This window comes from Narcine bancroftii, chromosome 8, assembly GCF_036971445.1.
Source record: "Narcine bancroftii isolate sNarBan1 chromosome 8, sNarBan1.hap1, whole genome shotgun sequence".
In the NCBI taxonomy this organism is placed as follows: Eukaryota; Metazoa; Chordata; class Chondrichthyes; order Torpediniformes; family Narcinidae; genus Narcine; species Narcine bancroftii.
Window position 1 is genome coordinate 22,564,949 of NC_091476.1, and position 26,497 is coordinate 22,591,445.

At 38.9% G+C, this 26,497-nt stretch overlaps 1 protein-coding gene and 1 long non-coding RNA gene across 6 annotated transcripts in view; one reads left to right on the top strand and one right to left on the bottom strand.

Annotated features, from left to right (window-relative positions):
* The window catches only part of LOC138740476 (rho GTPase-activating protein 6-like), a 105,942-nt gene that overhangs the window by 56,254 nt on the left and 23,191 nt on the right, over positions 1 to 26,497 (top strand). For all 3 annotated transcript variants that reach the window (XM_069893175.1, XM_069893176.1, XM_069893177.1), the window contains exons 4-9: positions 5,714 to 5,970; positions 7,168 to 7,363; positions 13,542 to 13,597; positions 18,256 to 18,406; positions 20,761 to 20,909; positions 25,107 to 25,283. In XM_069893175.1, the coding sequence (XP_069749276.1) occupies positions 5,714 to 5,970; positions 7,168 to 7,363; positions 13,542 to 13,597; positions 18,256 to 18,406; positions 20,761 to 20,909; positions 25,107 to 25,283 (986 nt within the window). The remainder of the gene's footprint in view (positions 1 to 5,713; positions 5,971 to 7,167; positions 7,364 to 13,541; positions 13,598 to 18,255; positions 18,407 to 20,760; positions 20,910 to 25,106; positions 25,284 to 26,497) is intronic.
* The window catches only part of LOC138740477 (uncharacterized), a 133,944-nt gene that overhangs the window by 30,522 nt on the left and 76,925 nt on the right, over positions 1 to 26,497 (bottom strand). For 2 of the 3 annotated variants that reach the window (XR_011342933.1, XR_011342934.1), the window contains exons 3-4: positions 21,304 to 21,432; positions 13,391 to 13,577 (exon numbers count right to left, since the gene is read on the bottom strand). This is a non-coding gene — a long non-coding RNA (uncharacterized lncRNA). Of the gene's footprint in view, positions 1 to 6,233; positions 7,127 to 13,390; positions 13,578 to 21,303; positions 21,433 to 26,497 lie in introns of those variants that run through there. The other variant, XR_011342935.1, reaches the window with a different exon arrangement.

Genomic DNA, 26,497 nt, shown 5'->3' on the forward strand with positions numbered 1-26,497 from the left:
TTGAAACATTTTGAATGTTGAAAGGCAAGGATAGAGTGAAGGTGTGTCTAGGACAGGAGACCAGAACTTTAGGATTGAAGGGTGTCAGCTTAGAAAAGAGATGCAGAGGAATTTCTTTAGCCAAATGGTGATAAATCTGCTGAATTTGATGCCACAGTGGTTGTGGAGCTTAGGCATTGGGTATATGTAAGGCAGAAATTAATAGGTTCTTGATTAGCCAGGGCATCAAAGGTTAAGGGGAGAAGGTCAGGCGGAGTGGAAAAACAGATCATCGTATGATTAAATGGCAGGGCAGACCTGATGGGCTGAATAGCCTATTTCTCCTATGTCTTATGGTTTTATAATTAAGCTATAAATTGATCACTTTTCTGTGACATTGCTTTAGCTAAGTCAAAGAATATTGTCATTTTTATGGATGCTGCATGGCTTGTTGCCTGCTTGCCATTTTTATACTCTTTTGTGATATAATTTGATTGCTAATTCTTTCTTTTATCTTTGCTTCTGCTTCCCTTGCTCTAATTTTCTGCTCCCCTTGACTTCATGTTTGCTTTTGTGTTTCCTCCAGCTTCTCTATTTGTTTCTTTATGTCCATGGATGGTGTTGTATAATCTGGTGCAATATTGTATGGTGTGTTGGAGAAAGGTGTCATCAACAAGAGCTGGTTGCTTGAATGGCAGAGCTGCAGGAAACATATGTCAATCAGTGTTAAACAAGAATGTCTGCAGACTCTGTGATTGTAGTTCACAGAAAAATGCTGGAGTAACTCTGCAATCTTTATGCAGCAAAGGTAACATTTCTGGTCTGAGCCCTCTGTCATAATGCATAACCCAAAATGTTGGTTATGTATCTTCATCTTTGCTATATTGTGGCAGAATTATGCTATTATTAATCTTCAGGTTAATTTTTTATATATATATAAATATGTATATTTGTATGAAAAGACTGTGTGGATGGACATGGAAAGACAATTATACACATAGAAACCATTTTAAGAGTTAAAGTGTCTGCTAATTCATTGTTCAGTTGAAGGTGTATAACCACCCTAAAAGTCAGAAGTGAGTCTCCATTGCAACTAAAGACAATCGTGTTTTCTGAGAGAGGCATCTGTTCAAACAAGCAGGCTTTTGCTTCAATGACCTGTGTAGACAGAACAGAGTCATCTGCCATGACTTATACTTTTGAAGTGGTATGGATAAAATTAAACTTTAAACAGATGCCAGCAATGATGTCATGTGATTATGACAGCAAGAAGACATTCTTAATATTGCACCAGTTTTTTCTGAGGTCATAAATCCAGTAACCTTCAGTGAAGGAGGTACTGTTGTGTTCTCCTTGTCATGGGAAGTACACAGAATCAATGGTTTTGAAGAGAAAGAGACACCTCACTGTCTCTTTGTCAAAAGAGGGCAGTTCTTTCATATCCATTTTTAAATGGTCACTTCATGTAACCCATGCCTGGGTTTGTGAACTCATCATGTAAAATACAAGTTCTGTAACCTCCATGCAAGAGAGGGTATTTGTAGAGAATCATTTGTATGAAGAAACATTTCTCTGAAAAGAACTCTACAAGAAGACGTGAGTTTTGAGAAGTCTGATGACCTGGTGTTATACCTACTTCATAATTACTTTTGAACAACAGTAAAGATTCTGAGTTTCAACACAAAAGATTTCTGAGACTGATCTTTAAAAATGGACATTTCTCAATCTTGCCTTAACTGTAATGGTTTGGGATCTTCCACCTACACACACACATACATTTGCGCATAGTGGGGTTAAGTAAGAAGTGTTACGTTATTAATAGTTAATAATAAAAATTATTCTTTTTTTGAAAATGCCTATGTGGTAACATGCATAAAGAATCCAGTGTGACTTAATGAGTTTCTCCAATGTATGTCAGTGTCGATCAGTGACTCTTCTTTTTCACTCTTTACTATTACCTCCTCAACCAAAGATTTTGCTTCATCTCACCAAACCCTCTTCTAGCTTCACCCACCCCCACCCCTCTGCATCATCACTTCTTACAGGGCATTTCCTATGACCTATTAATTTCTTTCAAACTAATCATTCCCATCACTACCTTCTAGGGGAAAATATTATCAACTATAATAACCACTCCCAACTTGTTTGTATTGGCTTTCATTTCATCTTTAAAGCTCAATTTGCTCATGTTATCTGAAACAAAGCCACCAAAAACTCAGGAATTCTTACAACTTCAACCAATTTCTTTCCTTGTTTTTCCATTTTATTTTTACCAGGTAATTTTTTTTGTATCTTTCTCTGTGCTTTTCACTTATCTAAATCACTACTTAACAATAAGCCTCCTTTCGGAACCTCATCAAAGGCTCAAATACAGTTTCAAGTGATAAGCTAATTTTTTTTTCAATATTTTCATATTTTCATTGGTCTTATAAAATAAATGTTCCATGGGTACAAAACAATAACATAAAGTAGTAACAAATCTTGTGTAACAATACAAATTGTACTGAAACCTATGTTACATTAAAAAGAGAGATAAAAAGAAAAACACTATATTAAATATCTGATTCAATCCCCTCCCATCAGAGGCTACTAATACAGTCTACTACTAATAAGGTAAACATTAGGTTCATAAACCAAAAACTAGTTCATCTTACAAATGTTGAAAGGAATTAAGAAAAGAATCCCATAAAGAAACAAAGTTAAGATTCATTTCAATCGTGGAACATCTAATTTTTTCCAAAGTCAGACATGCCATCATATCGGACGGCCATTGAGTACAAGTGGGAGGGATAGCATCTTTCCATCTCGTTAAAATGGCCCTTCTTGCGATAAGGGAGGCAAAGGCAACAACATGGGAATGTGAAGCAGTCAGAACTAAACCAGATGGCCCACTTATTCCAAAGAGAGCAATAAAAGTCACATTAGTATTAAGAACTAAAAACAAGGCATGAAATACCTCTTCCCAAAACTTGGAAAGAGAAAATCAATCGATACAGTGTACCTTCTTTAGTTTTGGAAAGAGATTAGAATACAATTTAGCCAATTGAACTTTGGAATATTAGGCCCAGTGTACTACCTTAAATTATAATAATGAATGTCTAGCACAAAGAAAGGATGAATGCACTAATATCTTAATGAGGTTTGGGGAACTTCAGTGGTGGGAGTGTAGAACGAGCTGCCATCTGACGTGGTAAATGTGGGCTCACTCTGAAATTGTAAGAATAAATTGGATAGATACATGGATGGGAGAGGTCTGGAGGGTTATGGATTGGTGCAGGTCAGTGGGACTAGCAGAATGATGTTTTGGCACAGACTAGAAGGGATGAATAGCCTGTTTTATGTGCTGCAGTGTCCTATAGTTCTATGATATAGTTTCAAAAATACTAATTACCACAATATTGTAGATAAAACACCAGAAAATTTGACAAAAGCAGCGACTATGAAAACACCAGCAGCAATGAAATCAACAGTGTGTGCTTGTAGCACGTGCTTGTAGCATGTGATTTGAAGCTTCATTGTGATTGGGTAATAATGACAGCTCTGACCGAAGCACATTAGAAGGTTCAAAAAAGTAAATTAGCACAGAGTTTTAGCCTTGTAGGTATATTGATACATATAAGCTGGGCTTACGAAATATATTTTTGCCATTTTAACTAAATACAGAGAGATTTTTAATAAAAAATAAATTTCTGCTGAAACACTGCACAAAGGTTTTATTGACAGTCATTTTGATGTCACCCGATGTAGTCTGCGCCCCCCACACCCCTCTAGTGACACCAGTGATGTATTGGGTGGTGCCTACTATCTTTTACAGGGCTTAACACTCAGGGATATTGGTGCCCCCATACCAGGCTGTGATGCAGCCTGTCAGCACACTGTAGAACTTTGCCAGAATTTCCAATGTCATACCAAATCTCTGCAATTGCCTGAGGAAATAGAGGCACTAATGTGCTTTCTTCACGATACCATTGGTGTTTTGGGTTCAGGAAAAGTCCTCTGAAGTAGAGGCTCTCAGGCATTTAAATTTGCTCACCCTCTCCACCTCTGATCCCCCAATGATCACTGGGTCGTATACCTCTGGTTTTCCCTTCCTGAAGTCAACAATCAGCTCCTTGGTTTTGGTAACATTGAGTGAGAGGCTGTTTTAATGCATCATTCAGCCAAGTTTTCATCTCCCTCCTGTATGCTGACTCATCACCCCCTTTTGTACAACGCACTATTGTGGTAGCAAAACTGTAGATGGTGTTGTACCGAGCTACACAGTCATAGATTTAAAGTGAGTAGATCAGGGGGGCTAAGAATGCAGCCCTTTCACACTCCAGTACTGATGGAAATTGTGGAGGAGATGTTCTTACAAATCTTCACTGAATATAGCTTGGAGGTGAGAAAATGCAGATCCAGTTATACAGTGGAGTACTGAAGCCCAGATTTTGGAGTTTGCTTATCAGAGCATCCTGATGTATTTGTCTTTGCTGTCCAGATAGAGATGCCATCTGCCATAGACAAGTTGCGGCTGAAGACAAATTGAAATGGATCGATGTTGGCACTCAGACAGGAGCTGCTATGCTCCAATACCAGCCTCCCAAAACATTTCATTTCTGTGGATGTGAGTGCTACTGGTTGACAGGTTACCACACTCTTTTTTTTTGGATCACTGGTTTAATTTGCGCCTGTTTAAAACAAGTAGGGGCTATCCCCTACTGGAGTGAGATGTTGGGGAAATTTGTGAATACATTGGCAAGTTGGTCAGTACAGGTTTTCATGACTTTGGCCAGGTATTCCATCTGGATTAGATGTTTTCCTTGGATTCAATCTCATGAAGGCAGCCCACATGTCATCTTTGAATACTGACAGTAGATGAAGCTCATGGGATATGTGGGTGCACAGTGGTGGTTCTTCCTTGTTGTGGTGGTCAAATCAGTTGAATCTGTAGATGCTGTTGTAGTCATACCGAGCCACATAGGTGTAAAGTGTGTAGAGCAAGGTGCTAATTATGCAGACCTTGTGTTGCTCTGGTACTGATGGAGATTGCAGAGGAGATGTTCTTGCCAGTCGTCACTGATATCTAATTAGACAGTGATGTATTAAGTCCCACGTCTTTCAATATGCTGATCACTTTTGAGGTGATAATGAAGTTGATTGCTGAACTGTAGTCAATAAAGAGCATCCTGATGTATGCACTTTAGTTCTCCAAGTTTTCCAGGGTTTTGTGTCTGGCCAGTGAGCTGGCTTCTGCCATAGACCTGTTGCGTAGTAAATTAGTTCACGTAAAAAGCACAAAATAACTTAATGGTCAAGCATCTGGAAATTTCTGTCTCCCAGTGCTTAATGCAAGGGTTGATTTCACTTGTGTTACTGTAATTCCAATTTTTATGTTCATAGAAGAATTAAAATAGCTCCAATTGGAAAATTCTGTCTTTCACTGAACATTATTTTGCAGAAGTGCTTGTCTTACACCCACTGGAATCACTTTTTTATGTTTTGTTATAAATCAAATAGGCCTTTGGCCACAACAAGAGGAATGGAAAGAATAATTTGTGATTTAAAAATAAGAGTTTTTAAATCAATAATGTTCAGCAAAGAGCAAATTTGAAAACCTTGCAATGATGTAGTTGGAATCTTCCAAAGATGGAACCAATGGACCTCCTATTATCAGAATGCGATCTGGTTGAATGTGGAAATTGGTCCATTTCATTCTGCTGATTAGGATGACTAATGTGTATTTATTTTGCAGAATTGCATCCTCTGGGATTTGGAATTCCTCTATCGCAGGCCATCCTTAATGACTTTGCACGAAAGAAGAAGCAAGATGCAGTCAAGGAAGGCCGGAGAGACTGTTTAGACCTGGAGACGACAGTTCTGAGATTTCGGGCAAAGAAACAGCACAAGCATCTGGATGATAGCGATGTATTTCTGCAATATGCACCTGATGCAGTAAATGAGCCTCTCTCCCCAACTTTTTTGGATAAACTTTCTCGAGGTCACAGGCGGGTATGTTATTTTTCTAATTCAAGAACATAAATATCTATGTGGCAATTAAATGGGAACTATCCAAAGAAATAGTGTAACATCTAATAATTGAGTCTCCCTATTAGGTGAACTGAATTCTTATTTAAGAATATTGACAATTTCCTATTATTCCAATTTCATTTTTTAATATTCAGGAAGAAGGAATAGAGTATATTTATGAATGAACCATATGCATTTATCAGACTTCCTAAATGAAGTACTTTATTACATGTTTTTTTCTACACTTTTTTGTTTTGAATCCAATAACATTTCCAGCAAAAATTGTCCAGTTATTCTATTGGCCTTTAATATTCTCCTTGTACAAGTCACTTTTAATGACTGTGCAAATATGACATAACAAGGGATAATAACTACTTTAAAGGTTAAAGATATCAATAACAAGAGCATTAATCATCATTGTTAAAGGGGCCTAATGTCCATTGCAACATTGAGTGCCCACAGTTTACCATTACGTTCACTTCTGCTGCTGACCCTCAGCACAAAAACCTGCTTGCCTTAAGTCCAGCATTTCAATGTGCTATATTCAAGATTATTTTCTTGTCATGCAATAAAACAGAAAATGTAACATTACACAAAATTTCCTTTAGTCTACTGTAAGGCAGACAAAGAGATGCCATTAGTATTGCCCGATGCCCCTTACAATAAGAAAAAAGAGAAGCAGAAGAAAGCTCCTTCAGAGTCATTAAGTTTCTGTTGACAAAGCTTCAGCCGCAGAGACTCCAGTTTGATCCATCGGTAACCGGTGTGCACATTAGATTTGTTCCATTCTCTATCTGTTGGTGGTCTTGCACCTCTCAATTCTTCTTATTCTCCTCCTCCTCATTTTCAAAATTTTAGATTCACTGAAGTCATCTACCATTCTTCAGACCACGACCGAACACCTGCTCATCACACTCCTTCTCATAGCTATAATATTTGGTTTAGTTGACGTCAGGTAACCCCGATACCAGAAGCTGAGGCTTTGTTGAGCCAAAGCTCAACTTCTATCAGTGATATAAAAATAATTTCTAAAATGCATGCCACCAGATTTAGTTGAGAATTGCTTGCTTGGCTGCAGTAAATTGTGCATTTACTGGATGAGCACATCATCACGTATCTGTTGCTTTCATTCTTTGTTCTGGAATATAGAAGGAAATTTTATTAATTCTGTGATTGCAGGGTGCTGTGTCTGTCGATTCTATTACCGATTTGGATGACAACCAGTCACGATTATTGGAAGCCTTGCAGCTCTCTCTGCCAGTGGAATTGGAAAGGAAAAGTTTAACAAAGACAAAACAAAAGCTCAGTCTGAACCCTATCTACCGGCAGGTCCCCAGAATAGTGCAGCAGTGCTGCCGTCATATCGAAAGCTACGGTAAGCAACCTTTAACAACAGCCATTCTGCTAAGGTGAATGGCTAAATATTCATGTTTTTAAAATATGTATTTTAAACATTTTTTGGTGGAGTTTGGATTTCATAATTCACTAAAGCAGGGAAAATGTGGTTTGCATAAATTTATTAATAACTATAAAGCACCCAAGATGAAATTGCTTCTTAAAATGAAAAATTGGTTAATGCAAACTTTTCTGAAAATGGCACAGCACGGCATCGGGCCATTTTGGCTCATGCCGCCCAATTACATCCAATTGACCTATAACCTCTGGTATGCTTTGAACGGTGGGAGGAAACTGGAGCCCGCAAAGGAAACCCACGAGGACACGGGGAGAACATACAAACTCATTACAGACGGGGCGGGATTCGAACCTGGTCCAAATCACTGGCATTGTAACAGCACAGCACTAACCGCTAAGCTAACTGTACCGCCCATGGAGATATTCTCACAAACATTTTTATCGCTCCATGTTAATGCTGAAAAAGGAATATAATGTTAAATATGAAAGCGTAAAAAGCAGAACTTTAAGAAAGGAATGATTTTCAGAAATTATTTAAATATAAAGAATTAGAAAACTGATCAGAGCATAAAATAAGTTAATTAAGAATCTAAGAAATAGAAGCAGGAGTAGAGAATTTGGCCTCTTATTCCTGCTCTGATATTTTGCAAGATCAAAGCTTATGTTTTACCTCAGTACCACTTTACTGCGATAACTGCATTATTTGTTGATTTCCATAATATTTAAAAATCTTTCGATATTCTCCATATTCTGAAAAACTGAGCCTCCACATCCCTCTGGGTTAAGCAATTGCTTCTTATGTCAGTCCTGAATGGCTGGCGCATTATTTTAAAACGACTTCACCTGGTTCGTTACACCTAAACCATTGGACAAATCATCTTTTCTTGGACCGTGTCAAATCCCACACAATTTTGTATGTTTCACTAATATTTTCTCTCATTCTTCTGAATTCTAAAGAAAGGAGGATCAATCTGCTACAATGTCTCTTAATTCTGTCCTCCCCAGGAATCAATCTAATGAACCTTCATTGTACTCCCTTTATTGCAAGTACATCCTTCCTTGGATGGGAAGTTCAAATATCTACACAATGTTCCAAATATCATTTTATTAGGACCACATAGAGCTGTGGTAAACGTCTACACATAGTCAAATCCTCTACCAATAAAGGTCAATGCAGAATTTGCTTTTTAAATCTTTCCCTAGATTTTCAATGATCAATGTACAGAGACACTCAGGCTCCCCTGGAAAAATAACTTCAATTTTTTACATTTTTAAAACATTAATTTTTCTCCTGTAATGATGACATCCCATTTTCCACATTGTATTCCAATTCCCATGTTCTTGCCCATCATATGGATTTTTTATGTTCCGTCAAACCCTCAATGATACCTCATGCCTCTGTCGTGCTTTGTTTTATCATCAGATTCATAATGTCTTCCAAATCATTAATATAGATTGGGAACCGTTGGGAACCCCAGCACGAACCAGATGAGGAAGTTTTAAAATAATGCACCAGCCATTCTCTTTGGCCTATTCCAACTGGTCACAACTTTCAAACTGAAAACAACCCAGTTAGCAACTCTTCAGCCCATCCGAGTACGTGACCCCCATCTCCCATGCAGTCTCATTTAAAAAAATATAATCTCTTATATGCCACCTTGTCTCTGGCTTTCTGAAAGTCCAAGTTCATCCTATTCATTGGGGTTGCCACATCTATTCTGCTTATTAAAATAAAATTCTGATTTAACAGACATGGTTTTCTTTTCCAACTCTTCTCGATCCTAAATGATTTCAACAGCTTGGACTTGGGCTCTGACCCATAGGCAATAACCTCCCACCCCAAAAATAACCCATTGATTGCTCCTTTGACCCACATCATTTTTTCACCCTCAAATCCATTTTCTCTAGTCTTCAATAACCTCTCTTGCATTGCCTTATTAAAAAAAACCTACATTCCAAATGCACCACATTAACCAATTCTTCTTTGTTAATTCTGTTGTCAAAAATGCACTGACAAAAACAACATATTTACTAAATCCACATTGATTTCACATAATCCTTTTATTATTTTCTAAGTGCTTCTTTGCCACATCATTAATAATTGATCCTACTTGAGGTCAGGTGTGCTGATCTCTTGTTCCCATTTTTCTCCCTCTCACAGAGTGGGGTTACATTTGTTAGGATCTATAGCCCATTGGAAGATGACAAACAATGTGTCTCTGTTGCTAGCCTGTCATCAGATCCTGGATTTCTCCTGTACCGATTTTTACTAATGCTAATTTCTTTTTACATCTTGTACACTCCAGACCTGTTCATCTCCACTATTTATTGGATCTTTTTAACGTTTCTCCCATAAGGACATGTACAAAATATTTGTTTAATTTCTCTGCCATTTCTTTATTCTCCACTGTAATTTCTCTTCAGTTCTGTTGGAGACCAAAATAATTTTTGGTAATCTTTTCCTTTATATGCGTGTGTGGAAATTTATTGGTATATATTTAAGTTGATCACAGACCCACCTAGCAGACCCTCATGTGTCTTTGTCTCTTATCTCTCTGAACCCTGTTACTGGGAGGGCTCACCCTTTGATATTTTTCATGAAGTGATATACCCACACTTTGTCATTAAGCCCATGCTATTCTCCTTTACATTTTCCCTGACGTCTCATATTTCCTTTAATATGTAACAATTTTAAATATAGATAAATACTTCCCTATGACAGATTTTGGCAGGGATTCCCACACCCTGAACACTCTCTGAAAGATTTTTATTCTTTTGTCTCCTCCTTGTTTTTTTATTACCATGGGCCAGATATGCTGGCCTTACCTGCTTATCCAGAATAGCCACCCACAGTTTTCCCCATCCTTGCATGGCCTAAATACAGAGAGAGTTTTGCTGACTTTCTCCCAGTCCAGCAGTTTAACTCTAGTGGAGACAGATCTCCTGTTGTGGTAACAAGGAATTTGAGCCCCTGAAATACGTCTAAGAGCTTGTGACAGCTGCCAAAGTTGTAGTCTCAACTTTGCTGCCTGGAACTGATTTTAAATGTTTTTTTTTGTTAATATTTAGAAATATAGCACATCCAAGAATTCCAAAGACACAAAACCCCCATTGAAATCAATGGAGTCCTAAATCCTGTGCCAGGTCTAAGGTTTTTGGTATTGTCTTCCAACAGTGAGAGAGAGGATGTGGATGATGCTTTGACTAGACAAGGTTGAGAGCACTCCGTATCAATCCACAATGTACAACCAGGGATCCTAGGAGCAACATTGATGAAGCTGCCCTCTGTAGATGGATATTGTGTTAAGAGAGTGGGCAAAGATCTGACAAATAGAAAATCATGATTGATCACTGTGGATAGCCCTGGTGTGTGCTATTCCATAATTAGATTCAACAACTTTTCACAGTTCTGAACGTAACGTATCTGATGTGAAGTGAAAGTCTGCAGATGCTGTGATTGCAGTAAAAACATAGAAATACTGGAGGAACTCAACGTCCATAGGAAGTAAAGATATACTGTTTGGCTGACATCTCGGGCCTGAGCCATTTTTCAAGATATGGAAAAAGCAGGCAGCATCTGAATAAAGGAAATGGTAGGGAGAGGAGTACAGATCGACTGTTAAAAGGTGATAATTGGATATGGAGAAAAGGCCAGGCCAGGAGAAAGATGAGAACTGATAGGGGGAGGAGGTTGGTTGGCTCTGTGAATGCAGAGCTGAGGTAAAGGAGATAGAAGGAAAAGAGAGGGATAGAGTTACAGGAAAGGAGGCATAGGAGGGTATGGAAGGCTATGGACTGGGTGCAGGTCGGTGTGACTACACAGATGATAGTTCAGCACAGGCTGAAGGGCCATAGGGCCTGATTCTGTTCTATCTTATGGTTCTATGGGTGTGTGGCCAACAGAAATCAGAGAGGTCAATGTTAATGGAGGTATTGTTCCTCCAAGTTGTGGATGGTTTCAGTCTGGCAGTGCATGAGACCATGGTCAGGCATGTCAGCAAGGGAATGGGGTAGGGAATTAAAATGGGTGGCCCTGGGAGATCCCTGCTCCTGCAGAGGAGCTTTAATGAAACAATCTCCCAGTCTTTGTCCTATCACTATGATGTAGAGGAAAACACAATGGGGGCACCGAATTCAGAAGATGAGCCCTTCAGATTAACAAGTGAAGTGTTACCCCAAATTATTTGGCATCTGAATGGTAGTGAGGGAGGAGGTGAGGGCACAAGTGGAGCATCTCTTGTGGTTGCAAAGGTAGGGGGTGATAGATGGGAAGGGAGGTGTGGATGAGGAAGTCAGGGAGGGAGTGGTCCCTGCAGATGGCGGAGAGGGGAGGAGCAGGCAAGTTGTGTCTGGTGGTGGGATCATGAAGTAGGTGGTGGAAATGGTGGAGGATGATGTCTTGGATGCGGAGGCTGGTGAGGTGGTAGGTGAGGGCAAAGGGAATCCTATTGTTTGACCACTTGTAACTCCGAGCACCATTGAACCAGAGCCCGTATCTACAGCAGATGGCTGACAATATAAATTTACCAATTTGCCCAATGAAAGTGTTTTTGTTGTACTTCATGTTTTTGTTAAATTATTGTTAATCTTCAGTTTTCAAATTTTTCTTTTTCTTCCAGTACTTTATATGTATTTTTTCATTGTTTATTATCATCTCTCTGAGCCAAATTTTGATTTAGTATTGCTGTTCATCATTGAAACCAAGTCACTGGATCTCTCCTATCTTTCCTGATGGATTTACTACTATTTCATTTCCCTGTTTATATTTTCCATTGTTAAATTATGGTTTTATTTGACCACTTTTCCTTTGAATTAATGTGGCCAACTTACCATTGTTTTATTCTCTCTGGAAAAACACCCATGACCTATTTTTCCTTTGTCTTTCACGAACTCTATTTCGAGAAAAACAAAACTGTTTATATTATTAGTTACAGTTTTCCAAGTTTTTTGCATGCATTCTCCTTTCCTTGGGCGATTTATTTCCTTGGTTTAATGAGCCAGAACTAGGTTAACGTCTGCTGTGGTGTTAAATAAAATTAACTCCAACAACAGTTTGAACTGAAGAAATGGCACCTCCCATTTCACTCCTTTCTCATTACTCGATCTAAGCTATTCTTGGATAATTTGAACACCGTTATCTCTTCAATTTATCTATAAATTGCACCCTTCATTTCCTCCCCTAGAATTAGGGATGTCTTATAATGATAACTGATTCTGTGCTGTTGGTGACTTTAGTTCGGAGTAATTCTGCTTACAGCATTTTTCCTTGTTACTCTTGACAAAAAAAATCAAAGTGATTGTAAATCCAGACCTTGTTGAATTCTCATTCCAGATCTTGTTTTTTTTTCTTCATGATTTTGGGATTAAATTTATTTGGACTGTGCTACTGGATTTTTACGGTAACTCTAATGGGAGTCTGCTAGAGAAGACTAGAACCTGGATTTGTGTGGTAGCAATAGGAAACATATGGTCTGACTGAAGAAGCCAAAGCATCTTCCCAGAACAGAATAGTGGGTTAGCAGTCAAGTCCAATTGCACAAGTCCAATGAAACATCGTTCTCCGGTTCTCAGTGCAAAACACACAATGAGACATAATGCACATACAGGCAAGCAATACATATGGAAGGCAAGTATTCGAATATATAAATAAATATGATCTTATTTCGTAGCAGTAGCTGAACAGCTTAAATGACCATTATAAATTGCTCTGGGTTTGCATTTTAGAATAAATGATAGAATGAAGGGGAGGGGAGAAAAAGACAATGTGGGAAGAATAAAGAAAAGATTTAATGTAGGATTAGCCTAAATAGCGAGTCGGTTGGAGGCCAGTTTGTATATCACTATTGAGTCAGAAATTATTAGTCATTGAAAGTGTCCAGTTGGATTTCAACTGAATGTGTTTCAATGCCACCATCACAATCATATTCAGTCTAGAAATAATCAAATGCAAGTGGCAAAAATAAAAATGCCACTTGCCTGAATTTCTCACCCAGTAATTTTGTTGGTCATTCGTCATCTCACAGTAGAGGAAAGATGCAGCTTATTATTTCTTCTGGTCATAATAAATATTATATTTTTGTAACATGCCATGAATATTGCTCTTTTCGAAGCTTGCTTGACAAAGACACTTAATTTTTCAGGCCTTCAGACTGTTGGTATTTTCCGCGTCGGAAGTTCTAAAAAAAGAGTTCGGCAGGTAAGACAAAATAATATCAACACAGATTATTGAATTGAGATGGATGCCGGATAATACAAGCCAGCCAATGTAATTTTTGTAAAATAATAGCAGAAAATTCGAGACTTTTTTGATGCGCAGTATCACAAAAGTGAGCCATGAATGACGATAGCTACTAATTGACTAAGGGGCAAATGTTTTATTTGCTGGGATTGAGACATCCATCACTTTCTGTGTTGAAAGGAGTCCACCTAAGCCACAACAGGATTTCCACCAGGTCCATAGGATTGTAGGTGCCACCAGGGCTCAACAACCAGACCCTATGAGCACATTGAAAGAAAGACTTCTTTTCACAAGATCACAAGGTTGTGAAAGTAACTTTTTTGCCTCATCTTAGCTCATTCATCCAGGACATTTGAAAGTCCAAGCCCTGCTAAGTAAATGTTAAGCAATTGCAAAGTTTCTACTTCAATCTAAAAGTTTGTTCCATCCCTCCGTTAGTATTTCATGCAGCAAAATTTCCCAATGGACCTTTTCTTTCTTTGGCTTGGCTTCGCGGACGAAGATTTATGGAGGGGGTAAAAAGTCCAATGGACCTAATTTTTTTTTAAAAATCTTAGTTTGAGCCTATAAGTTCTTTTGGGGTTTTATTTTGAAATATTGTTCCATATTAATGTTTTCTACACCAACTACAGATCTGGTTATTTATTCATGTATTATTGTCGCTTGCACTGAGATAGGGAAAGGTATCATTTGCGTGCCTTTCAAAGGCTACCAAAGAATCTCCACACACTGGCAACATCTTGCAAAAATAAATGGAGAAAAAGAAAGTAAAAAGGTCCTGCGAGAGCACACAACCTCCTCTGATGTGGTTAATGCAAATACCCAGAAGTGCTGGAGAAACTCAGCAGTTAACACAGCTCCGAGATAAGCAAAGGGTAACCAACATTTTGGGCCTGAGCCCCCTGTCAAGTTTTTCCAGAACTTTTATATAATGCACTCCAACCACAGTGTCTGCAGACTTTCCTGTTTGCCTCCTCTCATGTAGCTGTTTCACCACCTTTGTGGCCATCACATACATCACCTCTGTGGTTGTCTTGTGTAATTGGACAATTAATCAACATTTTTGAGAATAAAGAGATCAACTTTCACTTCTTTTCCATCATAACTGAAACTTTTAAGATCAGCAATTCTACCCATGGCTAGTGAGCGAACACGGTACAGTTTCAAATGGTCTCTTTCCTGAATACTGCAGTGTACAAGTTTGACTTCATTCATGGTTCAGTCAGTGTTTATCTATTGGATCAGAATGCAAATTATTGCACAGGCGGCAACATTATTTCCTTCATCATACTGCAGGTTAAATGCTTGCATGAATCTATGGCTTCAGCAACAGATGGCCACAGGAAGAATGGTGGAATCCTCACTATAAGCAGGATAAGGATGCAAGATCTTAGAAACATTAGCATATTATACAATTAAATCCGTATGAGTACAGCCTCAGCAATATTGTGTGTGGCTGTGGTCAAGATGTGTAGATTTTGCATCTCCACACCAGCAGAATCAAAATCTAATGAAACAATCTGGATCAGAATAAAGCAAAGCTTTTGCTATTCGGATCATCTACTGAGGTTCTTCTGCAGAATGGCAAATGTGTACATAATCATAATAATGAATCACAGATTTACTTTTGCTATATCAAACAATGGTAGTTATGCAGAACAAAGGAGTTTTGTCGTCAGAAATGAAAGAAACTGACTTAGGAAATAAAATGCGACTGTGATGGATGGATGAAACTGCAGTGGAATGACGTTATTTCAGCTTCTGCAGGGCCAGTGACAGACCATTTGTTCCCTAGGCAAGGCCAACTACTTCCACCCTGTTGGGTGCTACCAGTTACCCCAATAATCACGGAGACAAAGACTGAGGGGAACGATAGGCTTTATTGTACAAGAGACTGCTGGCCCGGTCAAGACTAGGGAAAATGAGGAGACTCGACCTTTATGGCCTGGATCACATGGGAGGAGACCAAGGAGGAGTCTAGGAGAGGATGTCATCAGAAGGGTGGGCCAGCCTGTACACACAACCATATCATTACACACAGCAGCCCCCCAAAAAAATTACCAACTTCGATTTTCAAAAGCAGATATTTGTAGAAAAAAATGAAAAGCACAAAACTTGAAGCTGTTAAATTTATTTTAAATTGCAAGAATAAATAATACACCAATCTTTGATTATCTTTCTCAAATATAAAAGAAAATATTTTGGGACACAAATCATTTTGAACTAAAGGGCCCTCGGTAGAATGCATCCCTCTGCCAAGGGCAACACAACATTAAAACCTTTTACTTCACACACATTTAAGTTGATACCTTCTAATGTCCATTTTTCTCCACTAGAATGATGCAGTGTGAAAATGCCCCTTTGGCCCATCAAGTTTGGTCTGACTTTCCTGTACGCTGTTTTGCAAATCTATGTTATTTCCTTTTTTTAATTTTTCCCATATTTCTTTCATTCTTCCCCCTCCCCCCAGATTCTACAACTCACTTACACACTACAGCAATGGCCAATAATCTAGCTGCCCACAACTGTGAGATTCAAGAGGAAATTGAAGCATCCAGAGGACTCTCACATGGTCACAGGGAGAAGGTGCAAACTGTGCACAGACCGTGGCAGAGTTCAGGGTAGAAGCCAGATCCCTGGAGTTGTGAGTTGTTGCTCTATTAATTTGACCACCGCCAGTGGGCTGATAACGCCTCAAACCGTGCATCTTGGCGCCTCACAGTTCGGCGGGCAGCAACCTCCTTTGAAGAAGACCGCAGAGCCCACCTCACTGACAAAAGGCAAAGGAGGAAAAACCCAACCCCAACCAACCAATTTTCCCCTGCAACCGCTGCAACCGTGTCTGCCTGTCCCGCATCGGACTTGTCAGCCACAAACGAGCCTACAGCTGACGTGGACTTTTTACCCCCTCCATAAATCTTTGTCCGCGAAGCCAAGCCAAAGAATTGTACCACTGTGAGGCGGCATTGACTATAGCAATAACAAAGTTAATTACATGTCCCTTTAAGAACTGCCTGGAAGGATAGTATCTCCATATTACACAACTGTGAGAACTTCCAGTACATTAATAAGAAACCCTAAGCAAAATGTAATTATATAATTTCAGCGTGGTTTTACACCGGAAATTCAAGAATGCTTTTCTGTTAGTCTGCCTTTTGAAGTTCTCATGTTTTATGAAACTTTGACAACTAGAATGAACAAAAACATTAATATAATGACAAAAAAATAGCATGGAGTAATTGCTGAGTTAATTTCTTTTAAGAATTTGTATATTTTTATTTCTCATTTGTGAATATTGATAGTTATTCTGTTATTAGAAGCCAGCTAGTACCCGTCCTGAACTATGCTTAACGAGTTATCCTGGACCATCTTGTTCTCAAATCTGCTTGGTTCTTCTTCTCAGGAATTATGATCCTCTAAAAAGGGGCTAATTGACTGAGTGACTTTTTTGATGAAGTTTAATAAATTGTTCAAACCAATGTTAGAAATATTGCAACAATAAATGTAAATATCTCACTTATTCAAACATCCAAATACACGTTTAGGTTTGTGATAGTACAGACCTATCACCAATGTATATCGTTACAGTATCTAGAGTGTAATGACTGTGCTTACAGCGATTGGCTGAGAGCTTAGCCACGCCTAATGTCTGGGCCTTAAAGGATTGTGTCCCTAGCCAGGTCGGATCATTCCGGACTGGTCGGCCACCTGTGAAGAGCTCCTGTCTTTTGCTAATAAAAGCCTTGGTTTGGATCAACAAGTCTTTGGTTCTTTTGACGAGCTCCACAAGGCTTACCTAAGACTCCCCTCGGCAGTTGGCCTACAGGCGCACACCGGAGCTCCCGATGCTGACTTCGAACTCTTCCCCTTGGCCTACTGCTGCACACACACACTGGGAACAGGGGAGAGTTCAAAATTGGGACATGGGCATTGGAAGCTCTGGTGTAGGCCAAAGGGATGGTGACCGGAACTCCCGATGCGCGACTCTGCATTTGGTCTCCATGTGGACATCGGAGCTCCCGACGCGGACTCAGAACCCTCCCCTTGGCCTACCTGAATTGTGGGGCACAATTTGCTCTCTTCAACAGCACCCCTCTGAGGTCTGCACCCTTGGCGGCTGACTAGTTAGCCTAATGGCTGTGCCGGCTGTACCACAGGCAGATTAATGAGATGGCAAGTTGAACAGGGCACCAGTTCCTTATCCTGTCCTATTATCCTTGAATGGAATATTGCTCAAAGGAAGACTTGGTTTGTATGTTACTCCAGCTGAAGCATAGTTCCTGCAATCGCCCAGTGATCATTTGCAGGTAAAAGTGTCACTTGAACTTTATTTTGGTATATCTGTCGATGCCATCGTAACGAAGAGTGGAATTTTGAAGAAAATGTCCATAATTTTTGTGACTGAATTACTTTGGAATCAAATTTTATATGATATAGAATGGTAACCATTCATGGAAATCATTAATTGAGAAATTGCAGAGTTGACTATTAGAATTCGACACTCTTATTTTGAAGCGGAAGCTACTTTTTTTTGCAGAACTTGTGCTACGACGCTGGAGGAAAGGGAGGGGGAAGAGTTAAGCAAAGTGATACAGTTGTGTATTGATGTTTTTCAGCTGCGAGATGAATTTGATCAAGGTCTGGAAGTGATTTTGGATGAAGAACACAGTGTCCATGATGTAGCAGCTTTACTGAAAGAGTTCTTGCGGGACATGCCGGATCCACTTCTCCCCAGAGAGCTCTACAGAGCCTTCATCAATACCATGTGTAAGTGTGGACACTCATTCTCTCACGGAATTGTGTTTTGGAAGCAAGACTGTCCCTAATAAATTTTGAGAAAGTTGTGAATCAGTTCTGAGGAATACACCAATTCCAATAGGAATTGATGTATTTCCAGGCCCGGATAGTATGTGGCTCTATGTGATGAGATTCCCATGGACACTCCACCATTCTCTTTCTAAAGTGGAAAGAGGTGTCAAAGGAGTCACTGTGAACTGTTTGAGGGTTTTGTCGAGATGGTGCACACTGTATCCACAGTGTTCTCGTGTGAGAAGAACTAGATGTTTCAGGTTACTGAAGGGATTACCAATCAAATAGGCTTCTGTGGCTTATATAGGGCCATACTTTTGAGAGTTGTGTTGTGTGGCTGCATTGAATAAGGCAAGCAACAAGAATTTCAACATAATTTTGAAATATCTTGCAGCCAGTTTAAAGGTCCTGGAAGAGTAAGAGAGTGAGCCATTTGATGCAGAAATCCCTCCTTTTATCCTGTACTAGTTGCCTCCAGTAAATTAAGTGATCTAGGTAGGATTCTGGTCAATGCAACCACTCACCTGCATCCTGGACTTCTGATCTCCCCATAACCAGAATGGAGATAGAGTTTCTGTCATCCTTGCTTTTCACTGACCAGTCTCCAGATTCAATGGAATTTATTTGTTTAGCAGCAGGGAGATCCCACCACTAGTCACATTCGTTTCAATCACTTTCTGCTTTCCTCGGGTTCACTCTCTCCGTGACACCCTGGTTTGCTCTCATCCCTCTTCACCCACCTCTTCCCATCCCCAAGCACTATTCCTGTTGCCCATAGGAGGTGCAAACCTTGCTCCTACATCTCCACCCTCACCACCATCCAGGGGCCTGACATCCACTCCAGGTGTGGGAGGGATTCACATGCACCTCCTCCTAACTTGTCTACTGCATTCGGTGCTCTAGATGTCACCTCCTCTACATTGGTGATAATAAATTCAGGCTAGGCAGCCATTTTGCAGAGCTCCTACACACTCAATCCACAATGAATCCCTTCACTATCCAACTTGACATTTAAATTTCAGATAATATCAAATTTGGTTGCAGGGGTTTCACTCTTCTGTAACAAATAACATGCAGCAAATAAATCTATTTAAATGACACACTTCTGAATTTGTGTCAAAAATAAATGAATTTTGCTTGTAATTGTCATAGATCATAATCATAATATTATTGATTTATTTGTTGCCAAAAGCAATTCAGATCCTGTTAATGGCATACACGGTCCAGTTTGTTGTTTTGTTGTTGAGAGCAAAAAATCCTGAAAGGGTAAAAATCAATCCAGCCTAATTATTTCCTTAACTTTACTCAGTGGCACAATAGACCAAAAACAGGTCAGTGTTACAGTTATATTTAATCTTCAGGTTTACCTCAGTGAGTTCGATCTTGAGCCCTGAATGTAGGTTTTAACATATTGAAAACTGGTTTTGAAAAGCTCTTGAAATGGATTGTAATGAATTATGTAGTTTAGCATCAGGAATAGAGTGCACCATATTTTTTTACTTTGAAAAGAACATTTTCATAAAGATATCTGTAATAAAATAACAGTTTTCATCAAGATATAGTATATACCGTATATAGGGGAACACTGGAGGCTAATGAATTTCAAAATCAATCAATAACAATGAAGGTCATTTGCATCAAAGACATCATCAATATTGATGAAATAGTTCATTTTATTGGAAACAATTGAAAGAAATGTTTAATGAAGTAGATCTGTGGAGTGAAAGAGCAGCTGGAAAGGACGAGGTGAAGTCATTTAAGGGTAGAAGAAGAATGCAGAGGAATAGCCTGGTCCAAGGGCAACAAAACAAAAATCTAGCTCAAAATTAACTTTCTCCTCAGATGCTATCAAAGCTTAAAGCTGATTTCAGTGCTTTCTGATGTTTGTGCATTCTTTATTGTTAAGACTTCACAATATTTTATGGATATTTTTCTGGAAAAGAAACTGAATGACTAATAATCTCAAAGCCAACCTTGTCATTGCTAATCCAAAAATGGAATGCTTGATGGAATCTGGTCCTAAGTATCTGACTTGGCATTTATGCTGACTGGCTAAAATAGGGATATATGCTAGTGTGAAAAATGTGCATTCAACCCTTGGCCTATCCCTTGTAAAAAAAAAAACACCAACTAAATCACAGATGGAAATCTCGTTAGATCCAAGCGGCAATATGAAGAATAAAATAAAGACAAATAGGTTTGTTTTTGGAGGAATTTCAAACACATCCAAGTTTGTGGTTCCTGGTTTGATTAATAGGATGTCACCCAAAGTTTTTCCTGCATCTGATTTCTCCTTGTTTTGTCTGCTACAGCAATGAATCACAAGAAACAGCTCTCCACCCTTCAGCTGCTGATTTATCTGCTGCCCCCCTGTAACTGTGACACTCTACTCCGATTGCTTGAGTTGCTGTCAAAGGTTGCAAGCTGTGCCCATGACTCAGTTGGTAATGATGGACAAGAGGTAATTATGACATTAATTTCAATACTGTTTTTTTTAAAAAAAAAACAACCCAAACAACTTGCTCTGCATCCTGGCTGACGTTTCCCGCTCATCTGTTACTACTAAAACAGATTAACTACTGATTCATCTTGTTGGTGTCTGCTGAACTTTGTTTGGCTGAGTATTACCTGCTATGATTACTAACCTAGTAGTCAACTGAAGATAACTTGCTTTGCTATAGGAATTGGAAATTTTGGCTAACAATGCTGTTATCTTACCTGGAAAGAGATAGCTAGGTGTATATGTAATCTTGTTTATACCTGTCTGCCTATGGAAGTTGAGTTTGCTCAAGTCCCAACATTCTGTGCCTCTCCCCATCCCCACATTCCTTGCCCTCCATTTTCTCACCCCATACCTGGATTTGTCTGTATTCCAAACAAGACAATCAGCAATTTATTCTCATTTAAATTTTCAGGCAACTTAAGTCCTTTTGGAGTTAAACGTGTCCACTCCCAGTTGATTTCCATGTCAATTCCGAGTGCCACTAAAATTAAATGAGATGGTTATTAGATTGATGAATTGATGCTTGCAAGTGGAAATATGGAATATATTGTCCCAATTTAGGTAAGAGAGGAGTGCATGAGCCACTTGAACTTATAAATATTAAAGAGAAATGCGGAGGACAGATGGTTTGAAGGAGATATTTAGCAGTTGATTAATTTTTTTTTCGAAGATTATAGAACATTACAACTCAAAAACAGGCCCTTCAGCCTTTCCTGTCTGTCTCAAACTATTTTTCTGCCTAGTCCCAATAACATGTACCTGGACCATATCCTTCCATACACCTTGGGTCCATGTAACTGTCTAAATTTGTCTTAAATGTCAAATTTGAGCCTGCATTTACCAATTCAGCTGGCAGCCCTTCCCACACTCCCACCACATGATGAAATTCTCCCTAATGTTCCCTTTAAACTTTTCCCCATTCACCTTTAACCTCTAGTTTTTATTTCACTTAACCTCAGTGAAAAAAGCCTGCTTGCATTTATTCTACCTATAGCCATGATAATTTTGTATGCCTCAATCAAATCGGCCTTCATCTGCACTCTAGGGAATAAAGTTCTAATCTACATAACTAATTTCTTGGCAGTATCCTGGTAAATCTCTTCTGCACTCTTTCAATCTTGTTGATATACTTGTAGTTAGGTGGCAAAAACTGCACAAGATACTCCAAATTTGGCCTCACCATTGTTTTATACAACTTCACCATAACATCCCAACTCTTATACTCAGTGCTTTTGGTTTATGAAGGCCAATGTGCCAGAAGCTCTCTTTATCTACCTGTTATGCCACTTTCAAGAAATTATGTATCCTTTGTTCTACTTCTCAGAGCCTGACCATTTACAATGTACGTTTTACCTTGGTTTGTCCTTCCAAAGTGCACGCCTCACATTTGTCTGCATTAAATTTCATCTGCCATTTTGCAGCCCTGAACAGCTTACAACTTTAATCCAATAGGTATTGTAATTGTCTGGGTAGATGAGTAGCAGATGATTACACAAAAGGGGAACTGTAGATATGGCTGAAGGATCTGAGGACAGGATTGTTTGGAGTAGGAAAAAGTGATTTTAAAAAAAATCCTGATGCACAAGATGAAGGTAACTGCAACTTGTCCTCACCCTCAATAACTTTTCCCTCGACACATCCCACATTCTCCAAATCAAAGTGGTAGCCACGTGAACCCACATGGCCCCAACTATATCTGCCTTTTTCTTTGATATGTGAAGCAATCCATGCAACAAGCTTACACTGCCAAGGCTCCTCAACTTTTTTTCCGCTTCATTGACAACTATAGATGTGCTGCTTTACACACCCATGATGAGTTCATCTACTTTATTCACTATGGAAAAGACAATTTGACCCATCATTTCCATGCTGAATAGTGGGCATGTATCTGTATTAATCCCACCTTCCAACACTTGTCCTGTAGCCTTCATAAGTAGGTGATTCAAATGCTGTCCAGACACTTCTTAACTCTTGAAAGCATCTCAATTTCTACCACAGTCTCAGTCAGTGCATTCCAGTATTTACCTGTCATTCAGTGATAAAGGTCCCTCTCAGATTCCCTCTAAATCTTTTTCCCCTTATCCTAATAAATCTTTGTTCTCCCATTTTATTCACCCAGAGAAGAAAAAAAGATTCCTCACTTTATTATATCTATACCCCTCATAATTTCATCTTCCTCAATCATATCTGCTTTTCATCTCCTCTGCAAGGGAGATTAAAATGCTCCATCTGATACAACATTCTAGTGAAGATAATAAAATTACTAGAGGAACCCAACATCAGACAGTGTCCATGGGTAGAAATATTTACTCATCGATGATATGTTGAGTTCCTCCAGCATCTTTTTCTTTGCTCAAGATTCCAGCAGCTACAGCTTTTGTGTTTCTATAACATTCTAGTGAAACTCCTCTGTACTGTCACATCTTTCCTATATATCGGGGACCAGGCATGTACACAGCTGAGGTCTGACCAATTTATTATAAAATTGGAGCACAGCCTCCCTGCTCTTTTATTCAGTATCCTGACTAATGAAGACTACAATTGCATATGCCTTCTTAGCCAAATGATCTTCCTGCATCGCCTCTGTCAATAATCTTCGGATTGGCACATGAACTCTTTGTCCCTCTTTACTCCCAAAAACTCTTACATTCATGTTACATGTTCTGGCCTCATTAGTGATCCCAAAATGCATCATCTCACATTTATCAGGATTAAACGCCATCTTCCATTTCTAAGTCCATTGATTTCACCCTTTAGCATGACACCACAAGTCCGCACCATCAATAACTCTACCAATCTTTGTATCATTGATCACACCTCCCATATCCACATCCAAATCGTTCATGTATATTACAAACAGCAAGTTTCCAGCACTGTTCCCTGTGGCATCCAATCACAAAGACAGCCATTCACCATTGCATTCTATCTTCTACTGCCAAGATAATTTTGGATCCAATTTACTAACTTGCCATAAATATCATATATCCTAACCTTTTGAATCAAGGTGGAACATTGTCTTTAACTGTGCCTCATCCCACCTATGAGACCTATGCTACCATCCCCTTGAGATCCAGGTAAACCTTAGAATTATGAAATCTGTGGGGTAGATGATGGATCTCCGACAATCCCTATCACTCTATTTCTCTTTTTTTTCCTTTCCCTTTCTCTCCTTTTCTTTACTTCTTTCTTTTGACTTACTTTTTTTCTTTAATAACTTCATGGGAGGTTGGGGTAGGGGATTATAGCCTTCATGTATCATAAATTATTATTTTTATTCTGTATTCAATCTTTTCTTGTTTTTGTTGATTGCATGTTTGGCTTTAAAGATTTAAATAAAATATTCCCCAAAAAAAGGCGGAACCTTGTCAAAGGCCTTATTGAAATCCATAAAGACCACATCTACTGCCCTGACTAAATCAGTCCTCTTTGTTTCTGCTTTAAAAAAATTCAGATTGGTCAAACAAGACCAATGTCAAAGCCAAATTGGTTATCTCTGATTAGTCCCTGCCTTTCCAAGTTATTGTTAAGCCTGTCCCTTAGAATAATTTACAATAACTTCTCTTCTGCTGATGTTAGGTTGACAAGTCTGTGATTGCCAGGTTTTTTTTCATGCTGCCCTTATTGAAGAGGGGTGGGGGGGGGGTCTGCATTTTCTGTCTTCCAGTTATTTAGTACCTCCTCTTAAAGATTTAAAAATCTCAGTCAGAACCATAGTGATCTCCCATCCCCAAACCAAACGCCCTCCCCAACTTTGCTTCCCATAGCACCCTGGGATGTCTCATCTAGCCCTGGGGATTTTTCTACTTTTTAGCTCTCTAAACTATCGAGTACCTCTATGTATTTGTTGAGATTTGCACAAAAAATTTGAGTTTTCCTTTTGTTGAGCTGCTATTACAAAGTCAGTTTCCTTGGTTAATGCCAGCGTGGAGAAGATAAAGTACCAAGAACCTTGCACACAACGTGGATCCAACCATATACATGTCTGCAGTCAGACATGAATTTCACCTATCAGAAATGTCTACCAGTAAATTGTGGATGTCATTGTTCATCCACTTGAACAAATGGATGACCCTATAATGGGCAATGTTTGATGAGTCACCTTTTACAATGAATTACAATGTTGAAAACAAGATGATTGCTTCTGTTTATTTTCAGGTGACTGGAAACAAAATGACATCCCTCAATCTGGCTACCATCTTTGGTCCAAACCTCCTGCATAGAGAGAATATTTCTGACAAAGACTACAGTATGCAGGCAGTTGAAGTTGAGGAAAGCTCAGCTGTCATTGGGGTCATACAAAAAATGATCGACAACTACAAAAACTTGTTCATAGTGAGTATGGCACAAGTTTCACTTTTTAAAAATTTTCTGCTTTTTGAAAAGCATTTTTTTTTTGAACTGTAGAACCATTCCATGAACACTTTGCTCAAGAGATGATTCTTCCATATTTTGGCTGGAATGTTATCTAGCAAATACCGATAACTCTTTAAAAAGAGCCAGACACAAGCACTGAGAATTAGGTTCTAAGCACATTTTCATTTCATTTCTAAGAATGTTAGCTCAATTTGTGTTCAGAGGTTGTTAAATAAACTATTGCTTTCTATGTGTTTGATCCATTTTGATCAAAAGGCAAACAGTAAAATAAATGTTTTTTTTTAATTCAAATGAAATCTGTTGGATCCATGGGTTTGGAAGGCTCTTTGGCAATTGAATGTAGTCATCAGCCCTAAGACCTCACAACAGTAATTTTCAGTGCAGCCTGGCTGTCTTTTTGCCCTGGCTTCTGATGTTAGGTTGACAAGTCTGTGATTGCCAGGTTTTTTTTCATGCTGCCCTTATTGAAGAGGGGTGGGGGGGGGGGGGTCTGCATTTTCTGTCTTCCAGTTATTTAGTACCTCCTCTTAAAGATTTAAAAATCTCAGTCAGAACCATAGTGATCTCCCATCCCCAAACCAAACGCCCTCCCCAACTTTGCTTCCCATAGCACCCTGGGATGTCTCATGCCCTGGGAATTTTTCTACTTTTTAGCTCTCTAAACTATCGAGTACCTCTATGTATTTGTTGAGATTTGCACAAAAATTTGAGTTTTCCTTTTGTTGAGCTGCTATTACAAAGTCAGTTTCCTTGGTTAATGCCAGCATGGCCTATAGAGATATTTGTGCTGGAGATATATTTGGGTCAAGCTCAATAATACATTTACAAATTGGCAGATTCAGGGTAATAACAATGTATGTGTGGCACACAATGTAGAAGGGTAAGCATATGCACCCGTAGGGCTTTTTGAAGGAGAGGTATCTGATCTGCAATCGTTCCAGTTTCCTCCATCTGGATTTAAAACTGGCACCAGTTAAGTAGATTATTGTTTTCAAAGACTATTTCTGCAATCATAATACTTTGATTCTGGTGAATTGCCAAAAGTTGCTAATCCATATTTAGTTTGTTAGTGAAACAAATGAAACTAATTTGTAGTCAAGCAAAGGAAAATGTGCTGGAGTGAATTCTATGCTTATTAATCCATTATTTCACTGTCTGAAATTATGCTGATT